The 12,081-nt window shown below is 40.2% G+C and overlaps 1 protein-coding gene across 1 annotated transcript; it reads right to left on the bottom strand.

Moving 5' to 3' along the window:
* LOC139553953 (GTPase IMAP family member 7-like) lies at positions 1-6,169 on the bottom strand. The gene is made up of 3 exons (XM_071366761.1): positions 6,008-6,169; positions 4,204-4,242; positions 1-2,307 (listed from the first exon to the last, which is right to left on the bottom strand). The coding sequence occupies exons 1-3, from the start codon at positions 6,033-6,035 to the stop codon at positions 1,385-1,387; spliced, it is 990 nt and encodes a 329-aa protein (XP_071222862.1). The 5' UTR covers positions 6,036-6,169; the 3' UTR covers positions 1-1,384.
* Positions 6,170-12,081: the final 5,912 nt, after the last annotated feature.

Genomic DNA, 12,081 nt, shown 5'->3' with positions numbered 1-12,081 from the left:
GACAGTTTCACTCTTTATTTGTTTTAAACAATTTGCAACTAGATATATGAAACATATTCCACTGTAAATTCAGCTAAAGTCACAAACATTTTCATAATTCCCTTTTGTTAACAAAAACAATGATGAATTCCTGTTTTTACTAACATGAGTGGAGCAGCGGTCTAAGACACTGCATCTCAGTGCAACAGGTGTCACTACAGTCCCTGGTTGGAATCCAGGCTGTATCACATCCGTCCGTGATTTGGAGTCCCATAGGGCGGCGCACAATTGGCCCAGCTTCGTCCGGGTTTGGCCGGGGTAGGCCGTCATTGTAAATAAGAATCTGTTCTTAACTGACTTGCCTAGTTGAATAAAGGTTAAATAAATAAATAAAAATGGACACACAGGGATGTTTATTTGGTAACTTCATTGCTATTTAAGCTTCTACACCCAAAATATTTTCATTATTATTTTATGAAAATGAAGGCACTGTTAAAGGACTAAAGAATAATTGGACAAAGTTGTTTTTGGTAAGTGTTTCCCTGGATTTATTTGTAGCAATGGTGACAAGGTCGCGGAGGGACCTAAAAACGTTTTGTAGAACGAAGGTCCGTTCTGGTGACTTTTCAAAAAGGATTCTACTCCAAAATGAATAAAAATGCAATTATGCTGTCACCATCTAAAATATAAATACCCCCTCCAGAAATGATCCAATAACATATTGGTCCATATTAGCAAGCAGGTGTGGTATTTATCAATAACAAGTATTACCTGTAGCCCAACTGATGCAGCATAGTGGCTATATCATTAGCTAGATCACAAACTATAAACCTTATCTTATTGCTAGTTAGCAACATATTGATGAATTGAATGTCCCCAAAAAAACATTACACTGGCACTCATTCAAGTTACATATAGCATCGGTCTCCCCTATGCATTCAACGCCATTGGCGAGCTCTAAAACAGATCATCCCTGCTGTTGCTAAAAACTCTGGTTTTAAAAGGGTGCAGTCCGCACATTTTCTGGAGTTCAGAAATAAAATGTAGAAGCACTAGAAAGCTGAGATCCTCCTCTTTTTAACAGTAGCCATCAAAGCTGAATGTTGTGCAATGACTGGGGCATGCAAGTTTCTTTTCTTGTGGCACTCTCAATTTGAAAGCGCCTCAAGATAAATATTATTTTCTCACATAGAATGCGACAAGCTGACCAATTGAATAGGTAAACTATTCCACAATGGGGTTGTCTGATTTTGCGGTTGATTACTTGTGTTGTTGGACAAATGTATGTGGACCAAAGAAATTCATTATAATAAAAAATTAGGAAAAACCAAAGCTGCAAGGGCACAGCTCCGCCTGGCTCTCATTAGGTTCATAGGTGCCAGGTTTGTCTGGAACAGGCCCAATTTTACACTGAGGCAAGTGTGCCAGCTCCACTTCTTTGTGTCTTGAAAATCTTAGCTATTATGACACCTGCTATTATGACACCTGCTACTCCTACAACAATTACTGTTATTCCAATAGCTTTTGCCACTGTTCCCCCTATAGTAGCTACTAAAAGCACCCCTCCTATGATTAACAGAATAGCAACAAGCAATATCATACGGAACATTAGCTTTCTCCTCCCCTTCTCTACTATCTCATGTCTTATTCTTTGCTCTATGATTCTTTCCTGCTCCTGCCTCTGCTTTTCTTCCTCCGCTTTCCTCTTCTCCTCCTCCTCTTTGATCTTTTTCTGAGCTTTCTCATACATGTCATTGGTGTAGTAATTTCCTCCATTATTCTCCACCATTTCTTTTATTTTCTCCAGAAGCTCTGTAACCTGAGTGGGGTCTTTATCGTTGTTATTGAACGAGTGATATCTGCCCCCACAGGTGTTGAGAAGTTTCTGTACATCCTTGGACTTTCTCAGAACGTTGACCACTTCTTGACCATTCAGCTGATCTTTACAGGTGAACAGCAAGAGGGTGTGCAATGAAGCGTCCTCTCCAAAGTTCTCCTGGATCCACTTCACGGTGTTCCTCTCCTCCTCTGTGAACCTTCCCCCCAGCCTGATCACCAGCAGGAATGCGTGGGGTCCCGGAACAGACATGTTGACACACTCCCCTACTGTCTTTTTCACTTCTTCATCCGTCTTCACTGTGTCGAAGATGCCAGGAGTGTCAACAATATGTACCGGCATCCCACACACCTCTCCAATTGTTTTGTAACACTTGTCTGTCACAGAATTAAGAGAGGCGTTCACTTCAAACACCTTTTTCCCCAGGATGGTGTTTCCGGTTGCACTCTTCCCTGCTCCAGTCTTACCCACCAGAACAATCCTAAACAAATCTAAAAAGACAGGACTGTTCACTACAAGATGTTCTGTTGTTTTATTCTTTCTTAGTGCATTCGGGAAAGTATTCAGACCCCTTGACCTTTTCCACATTTTGTTATGTTACGGCATTTTAATTACATTACATTTTTTTCCTCATCAAACTACACACAATACCCCGTAATGACAGCAAAAACTGTTGTTTTTTTACATTTTGCCAATGTATTTTCAAATAAAAAACTGAAATATCACATTTACAGAAGTATTCAGACCCTTTACTCGGTACTTTGTTGAAGCACCTTTGCAAGCGATTAAAGCCTAGAATCTTCTTTGGTATGACGCTACAAGCTTGGCACACCTGTATTTGGAGAGTTTCTCCCATTCCTCTCTGCAGATCCTCTCAAGCTCTGTCAGGTTGGATGAGGTGTGTTGCTGCACAGCTATTTTCAGGTCCCTACACAGATGTTCAAATCGGTTTCAAGTCCGGGCTCTGGCTGGGCCACTCAAGGACATTAAGAGACTTTTCCCGAAGCCACTCCTGCGTTGTCTTGGGGGTGTGCTTAGAGTCGTTGTCCTGTTGGAAGGTGAACCTTCGCCCCAGTCTGAGGTCCTTAGAGGTCTGGAGTAGGTTTTCATCAATGTTCTATCTGTACTTTGCTCCGTTCATCATTCCCTCGATCCTGACTAGTCTCGCAGTCCCTGCCGCTGAAAAACAACCCCACAGCATGATGCTGCCACCAATATTTATTTATTATTTATTTCACCTTTATTTAACCAGGTAGGTCAGTTGAGAACAAGTTCTCATTTACAACTGCGACCTGGCCAAGATAAAGCAAAGCAGTGCGACAAAAACAACAACACAGAGTTACACATAAACAAACGTACAGTCAATAACACAAAAGAAAAGAAAGATATGCTTAACCGTAGTGATGGTGCCAGGCTTCCTCTACACGTGACACTTGGCATTCAGACCAAAGAGTTCAATCTTGGTTTCATCAGACCAGAGAATCTTGTTTCTCATGGTCTAAGAGTTATTTAGGTGCCTTTTGGCAAACTCCAAGTGGGCTGTCATGTGCCTTTTACTGAGGAGTGGCTTCTGTCTGGCCACTCTGCCATAGAGGCCTGATTGGTGGAGTGCTGCAGAGATGGTTGTCCTTCTGGAAGGTTCTCCCATCTCCACAGAGGAACTCTGAACCTCAGTCAGATTGACCATCGGTTTCTTGGTCACCTCCCTGGCCAAGGCCCTTCTTCCCCGATTTCTCAGTTTGGCTTGGCGGTCAGCTCTAGGAAGAGTCTTGGTGGTTCCAAACTTCTTCCAATTAAGAATGATGGAAGCCACTGTGTTCTTGAGAACAATGCTGCAGACATTTTTTGGTACCCTTCCCCAGATCTGTGCCTCGACACAATCCTGTCTTGGACTCTACGGACAATTCCTTCGACCTCATGGCTTGGTTTTTGCTCTGACATAGACTGTCAACTGTGGGACCTTATATAGACAGGTGTGTGCCTTTCCAAATCATGTCCAATCAATTGCAATTACCACAGGTGGACTAACATCAAGTTGTAGAAACATCTCAAGGATGATCAATGGAAACAGGATGCACCTGAGCTCATTTTTGCCTCTCATTGCAAAGGGTCTGAATACTTATGCAAATAGGTTATTTCAGTTTTTATTTTAATAAATTTGCAAAAAAATCTAAACCTGTTTTCACTTTGTCATTATGGGGTATTGTGTGCAGATTGATAATCGATTTTAGGATAAGACTAACGTAACAAACTGTGGAAGAAGTCAAGGCGTCTGAATACTTTCCGAATGCACTGTAGATTGAGTATAGATCTGAATCGGTTCAGTTGATGGAAATATTAAAGTCCTTATAATCTGGGGTGGTATTTTTGGAGATGAATGAACTCACCAGTAGAGGAGGTCTTGTCTTGGGCTACCAAGGGAACAACTGAATGGTGTAAGACAAAATAATACACAGTGAGACATTTTTTATAATGGCAATAGGAAAAAGAATAACTCATTATATACAGCAATCATTTTAAGTGGACCACAACAAATATCAAATACTTCGGATGCTTAATAAGTGACAACAAACAATACATATATAAAGATAACCTTATCCTATTACTGAACAATATGAAAGCAGATCTAATTATATGGAATAATCTTCACTTACAGTATATCTTACAGGTAGAATAAACCTGATCAGAATGGCTCCTAAAGTTTTTAGATTTATTCTCTGTAATACCAATTACCCCACCTGGGACATTCTTTAAAAAGTATCCTCGGTCAACACAGACTTTATATAGGCAAATAAAACTCATAGAATAAGAAAGGGAAATGGTGGTTTTAACCTCTCAGACTTGGAATTGTATCATCTAGCCACCCAGGGCTTTTACTTGCAACATATCGTTAAACGCACTAAAGAGGAACAACGGGTACATATTTTCATGCATCTGTTTTCAAAGGATAAACCTAAGAACATGACCAACTTCATAGTTAATAACACTAGAACAATATGGAAGACAATGAAACCTATTCTACAGGAACCAATATCACTTCCTGAAAACACAACCCTGTGGAACAGCCCTTGGATAGCTATTCAGAATTCACAAATTAATTGGCCCGCATGGAAATTAAAGGAATGGATACCATAAATGACTTGGTAAAAGGAAATACATTTATTTCCAAGACAGAATTAAAAAGCAATTTTGGATTGACCAATGTAGATATTTTTAAATACAGGCAACTTAAGTGTAATATCAAGAAAGGTCTATTTGAAATCTTTTGGACATCAGAGCAATCTTGAGGGAATCCTATTTGAGTCATAAAAGGATGCTCATATGATAAGTAAGCTGTACAACTACCAAGACTTAAAAATATCTGGATATTGACACAAGATGGAGGGAATGTTGGAAATAACTAACGAGATTACAGTTAACGAAAATGCTGCTTAATCCACTATAAAAACGAATGTATAGAACGTATTATACAAGAGACTCAATTCACAAGTTCTACAGCACAACGGACGAGTCGTGTCTTAAGTGTAAAACGAACATTGACTCGATGTCTCAATAAGTATTACAATGCAAATATACTTTTAATAATGTGTCTGTCTGCATATTTTCGGACAACGCATATGAGGGTGCAGTGATATACCCGATGTGTTGGACAATACTTTTCTCGTCAATCGTTTTGAGAAAAAAAACGTATACTTAAAAACTGGAAATCAACTAATCTTCCATCGTTAACACAATGGAAAGGTCAATGCTTTATTATCTAAACGTTGAAAGTGCGTGGGCAAGGGAAAATATTTTCTGGGGGCACAGTTTGAGGCCATGTTGCGGAGTGTGATACGGGCGCTGGATATGGGGATGTGAACAGGTGGGTCTGTAAAGGGGTGATGTAGTTGATGTTTGTGTGCGTCTGTCTGTATGTTGTCGTTTGTATGTGTATTTTTTGTATTGTAAAAAAAAAACATGAATAAAATCTTACTAAAATGTGAAATACATGTCACATGCCATACTCAGAATCAGATTCGTTGAACATGTCCTGGCTTGACATCAGGCTCTGTTTAATGTTCAATATAAGAGATCCCATTTAAACTACTAAATTCAGTACATTTGGAAACATGACAACATTGAATCAGTTTAACACGGATAATATTGCAAAATGTAAATATTTATAATGTACAGTTGCTGTTCAATACTCACGCTCGTCCTCAGCCATTCTTTCAGTCATTCTTTATCTCCGATATTCTACACACACCAAGGTAATAATATTCTACACACACCGAGGCAATAATAACGGACGTGACTATACCTCACTCCTTCCTCTATAGATATACAGTATGATATCAGAACTGACATGTGACGTTGTTGTGGCCAACCCCATGTTTCAATGCAGGTGCAGAGGGACAAATATAAACCCTGTACAAAGCAGAGGTTTGAGTTTCAGTTTTGTGAACACTTGACGTTGACAAGGTCTATTTCATAGTCCTAACATTTAAGTAATTTGTTTTTTTACAACAATCAACATGATCAACATCGTCATCATCCGTCTTCAACTTTATGTCAGCTGATAGCATTAAACTCTTTACAAAACATAAAAGCAACAACAGGAAATGTAAAAAAAAAACGTGCCTTCAGAAAATATTCATACCCCTTGGCTTTTTCCACATGCACACAATACCCCATAATTTCAAAGTATAATTATTTTGACACATTAAAAATGAAAAGCTGAAATATCTTGAGTCAAAAAGTACTCAACCCCTAAGTTATGGCAAGCCTAAATAAGTGAAACTGTGCTTAACAAGTCACACACTTACAGTTGAAGTTGGAAGTTTACATACACCTTAGCCAAATACATTTAAACTCAGTTTTTCACTATTCCTGACATTTAATCCTAGTAAAAATGACCTGTCTCAGGTCAGTTAGAATCACCACTTTATTGTAAGAATGTGAAATGTCAGAATAATAGTAGAGAGAATGATTTCATTCAGATTTTATTTCTTTCATCACATTCCCAGTGGGTCAGAAGTTTACATACACTCAATTAGTATTTGGTAGCATTGCCTTTAAATTGTTTAACTTGGTCATACGTTTCGGGTAGCCTTCCACAAGCTTCCCACAATAAGTTGGGTGAATTTTGGCCCATTCCTCCTGACAGAGCTGGTGTAACTGAGTCAGGTTTGTAGGCCTCCTTGCTCACACACGCTTTTTCAGTTCTTCCCACATATTTTCTATAGGATTGAGGTCAGGGCTTTGTGATGGCCACTCCAATACCTTGACTTTGTTGTCCTTAAGCCATTTTGCCACAGCTTTGGAAGAATGCTTGGGGTCATTGTCCATTTGGAAGACCCATTTGCGACCAAGCTTTAACTTCCTGACTGATGTCTTGAGATGTTTCTTCAATATATCCACATACTTTTCCTGCCTCATGATGCCATCTATTTTGTGAAGTGCGCCAGTCCCTCCTGCAGCAAAGCACCCACACAACATGATGCTGCCACCCCCGTGCTTCACGGTTGGGATGGTGTTCTTCGGGCTAGCAAGCCTCCCCCTTTTCCCTCCAAACATAACGATGGCCATTATGGCCAAACAGTTCTATTTTCGTTTCATCAGACCAGAGGACATTTCTCCAAAAAGTATGATCTTTGTCCCCATGTGCAGTTGCAAACCGTATTCTGGCTATTTTATGGCGGTTTTGGAGCAGTGGCTTCTTCCTTGCTGAGTGGCCTTTCAGGTTATGTCGATATAGGACTCGTTTGACTGTGGATATAGATACTTTTGTACCCGTTTTCTCCAGCATCTTCACAAGGTCCTTTGCTGTTGTTCTGGGATTGATTTGCACTTTTCGCACCAAAGTACGTTCATCTCTAGGAGACAGAACGTGTCTCCTTCCTGAGCGGTACGACGGCTGCGTAGTGCCATGGTGTTTATACTTGCGTACTATTGTTTGTGCAGATGAACGTGGTAACTTCAGGTGTTTGGAAATTGCTCCCAAGGATGAATCAAACTTGTGGACGTCTATAATCTTTTCTGAGGTCTTGGCTGATTTCTTTTGATTTTCCCATGATGTCAAGCAAAGAGGCACTGAGTTTGAAGGTAGGCCTTGAAATACCTCCACAGGTACACCTCCAATTGACTCAAATGTGTCACGCCCTGGCCTTAGTTATCTTTGTTTTCTGTATTATTTTAGTTAGGTCAGGGTGTGACATGGGGGATGTTTGTGTGTATTTGTCTCGTCTTGGGTGGTTGTATTGTATAGGGGGTTTTGTAGAGTGTATGGGGTTGTGTTCAGTGTAGGTGTTTAGGAAAGTCTATGGTTGCCTGGTTTGGTTCTCAATCAGAGACAGCTGTTTATTGTTGTCTCTGATTGGGAGCCATATTTAAGGCAGCCATAGGCATTAGGCTGTTGTGGGTAATTGTCTATGTCTAACGTTAGTAGCTTGTGTATGCACTTTCGTTTGTAGCTTCACGGTCGTTTGTTGTTTTTGTTTAGTTTGTATAGTGTTCGTTTTTCGTCTTCATAATTAAAGAAGATGTATCTATATCACGCTGCGCCTTGGTCCTCTCTTCCACATCAAGACGATCGTGACAAAATGATGTCAATTAGCCTATCAGAAGCTTCTAAAGCCATGAAATCATTTTCTGGAATTTTCCAAGCTGTTTAAAGGCACAGTCAACTTAGTGTATGTAAACTTCTGACCCACTGGAATTGTAATACAGTGAATTATAAGTGAAATAATCTGTCTGTAAACAATTGTTTGAAAAATGACTTGTGCCATGCACAAAGTAGATGTCCTAACCGACTTGCCAAAACTATAGTTTGTTAACCTTACATTTATGGCGTGGTTGAAAACGAGTTTTAATGACTCCAACCTAAGTGAATGTAAACTTCCGACTTCAACTGTACATATACACATACATACACACACACACACACACACACACACACACACACACACATATATATATATACAGTGCATTTGGAAAGTATTTAGACCCCTTGACTTCTTCCACATTTTGTTACGTTACAGCCTTATTCTAAAATGGATTAAATAATTTTTTCCCCTCAATCTACCAGCAATACCCATCACTAAAAATAAAAATAAAAACTTAAATACATTATTTATGTAAAGTATCCAGACCCTTTGCTATGCGACTCGAAATTGAGCTCAGGTGAATCCTGTTTCCATTGATCATCCTTGAGATGTTTCTACAACTTGGTTGGAATCCACCTGTGGTAAATTCAATTGATTGAACATGATTTGGAAAGGCACACACAGACCTGTCTATATAAGGTCCCACAGTTGACAGTGCATGTCAGAGCAAAAACCAAGCCATGGGGTCGAAGGAATTGTCTGTATAGCTCCGAGACAGGATTGTGTCGAGGCACGGATCTGGGGAAGGGTACCAAAACATTTCTGCAGCATTGAAAGTCCCCAAGAACACAGTGGCCTCCATCATTCTTAAATGGAAGAAGTTTGGCACTACCAAGACTCTTCCTACGGCTGGCCGCCTGGCCAAACTGAGCAATCGGGGGAGAAGGAACTTAGTCAGGGAGTTGAGCAAGAACCCGATGGTCAATCTGACAGAGCTCCAGAGTTCCTCCTTGGAGATGGGCGAACCTTCCAGAAGGACAACAATCAGGCATTTATGGTAGAGTGGCCAGACGGAAGGCACTCCTGAGTAAAAGGCACATGACAGCCCGCTTGGAGTTTACCAAATACAAAACATCACAAGTACCACTCTTCATATTTTCAAGCATGGTGGTGGCTGCATCATCTTATGGATGTGCTTTACATTGGCAAGGGAGTTTTTTAGGATCAAAGTAAACATTTTTATTTTTATTTTCCTAGAGGAAATCCTGGTTCAGTCTGCTTTCCAACAGATACTGGGAGACAAATGTACCTTTCAGCAGGACAATAACCTAAAACACAAGGCCAAATCTACACTGGAGTTGCTTACTAAGACGACATTGAATGTTCCTGAGTGGCTTAGATACAGTTTTGACTTAAATTGACTTAAAAATCTATGGCAAGACTTGAAAATGGCTGTCTAGCAATGATCAACAAACAACTTGCCAGAGCTTGAAGAATTGTAGGTGTGCAAAGCTCTTAAACTTATCCAGAAAGACTCACTGCTGTAACATGTATTTCTGTATTTCACCTTCAATAAATTTGCAACAATTTCTTAAAACATGTTTTCACTTTGTCTTTACGGTTTATTTTGTGTAGATGGGTGAGAAAAAAAACAATCAATTGAATCCATTTTGAATTCAGGCGGTAACAACAAAATGTGGAATAAATCAAGGGGTCTGAATAATTTCTAAAAGGCACTATACAAGTGATTAAAGAAGATCACAGGTCAGGAATCACCTCAGGGGGGGTTGAAATCATGCAGCAGTGTTTAGTGTCTGGGTCTTTTTCCTGATCTGACCCCATGGTTCAATAGTTTGATTGACTGGAGGATGAATGAGTTCCTGTATCGGTTTACTTTGCATAGTGTTTCTCTGTAGCGTCTTTCTGAGGGCAGGACTATGTATTCTGAGTGGAGGACATGGTTGGAGCCCGTGGAGATTTTTGATGCTAGTCTGTTCACGCTCTTGATGTAATTACTGTTGAAGAATTGTTTCACAGGTAGCCCAATTATTTTTGATGCAGTCTTCAGAAGGCGAAAGGATATCTTGTTTGGTGTGGTACGTCATGCAGTGTTGTCATGCAGTATTGTGTGATGGACTGGATGGTCGGTGATGCTCAATGTCATTTTTAGTTGTTGTTTTTCTGCAATTTAAGACCACAGCTCTTTGAAACCAAACAGATCAGAAAGATGTGAAGTATTCTTCTCTAGTTAAGGAGATTGTTAACAGGAAAGGTTCACTCATTAGACTCTGGTCTGTGCTCCCTGGGCCTCGGTCTTCCTGGTCCCCATACAGTACATAGCCCTCTGACCCTGTAATGGTGGTCTGCGCCCCCTGGGCCTCGGTCTTCCTGGTCCCCATACAGTACATAGCCCTCTGACCCTGTAATGGTGGTGTCATGACGTTGGGTTGGGGGTAGGTTTACGACAGTCATAAATACCTCTTTCCCCCTTTTTCTCTCTCCCCACTATAACTGATGTGACATAAGGAAACCCATGGGTTAACATAGAGATTCTGTGTAACATCAGAAGTTGGGGGAAATGAACTATATTCTGATAATCCAACCAACTGAACATATGCGGTGGTACTTAAGGTATATTATGTCAGTTCGGTTGCCCTCTGACACATTCTCATCAATGATAGAATGACATAAACTCTACTGTGGAAAGTATAAATGTCAGAGGTATCGGATTCACATGGAATTGTTGTTTAATTCAAATGTTTGAATATGAGATTATTTGTGAAGAGATTAAATGTAAATTTAGCTTCCAAATGAGAGATCTGTGCTTTCATAAGTTTTCCTCAGCTCAACCAGTGGCCCGCCCCTGTGAAGAGGCATGGGTTAGAAACTTTTCAGACACACCCCTCTACCTCCACTATATAAAGCCAGTGACAAGAATATAACTTCCTGTTCCGGGTACACCAGGACGACGGTCCTGTGTCAGAATGGTTCAGACAATAACTACAGAACTAGGCCAACATCAGCATGGACTTTGATTGTGAATGGTATGAACTTTGAACTCGTGTTCACTACAGAAGTGATATCTCCTAGCCGTTGAGTTGGCAACAGCTGCTACAAACGCAGGTTAGGAAGGACAGTCCGAGTATCCCGTCTTCCACACACAACGTTACTACACGTATCCCGTGACTACCAGAGACATTCTCCAAAGGACAGAGGACTCGGGTTGGCGACACGGTCCATCTACCACCAACCTACTGAAGCGCAGCTCAGAGTAAATATGTATTGCATTTTCTTTTTCAAATGGCCGGTAATTTAGAATGCATCAGATACTGTATTTACGACAGCACAGCTCGCCTATGTTCGAATCTCCCGCTCTTTCACTAAGACTCAGACCCTTTTCTTTGTGTAACAAGCTGTCATATCTGTAACGCCCGCTAGGGACGTTTCTCTGTATGACGTAATTTGTGATCAAGTTATGATTTAATTGTATATGTGTGATTCTGTGTGATTAGTTAGGTATTTAGTAAATAAATAATTAAACCCAATTTTGTATTGCTGATTCAACTTGTTAGCTAGGATTCCTGCAGATAACCAAGGATTTACAACTTTCAGATGAGACTGAATCAAATGACGATTAATGTGACTGTTATGCATGTAAAATATTCCTAAATCTTTAAGAGT

This window comes from Salvelinus alpinus, chromosome 25 (assembly GCF_045679555.1).
Source record: "Salvelinus alpinus chromosome 25, SLU_Salpinus.1, whole genome shotgun sequence".
NCBI lineage: Eukaryota > Metazoa > Chordata > Actinopteri > Salmoniformes > Salmonidae > Salvelinus > Salvelinus alpinus.
Note: the sequence above shows the minus strand (reverse complement) of the source record. Positions and strands in the feature narration are given on the sequence as shown.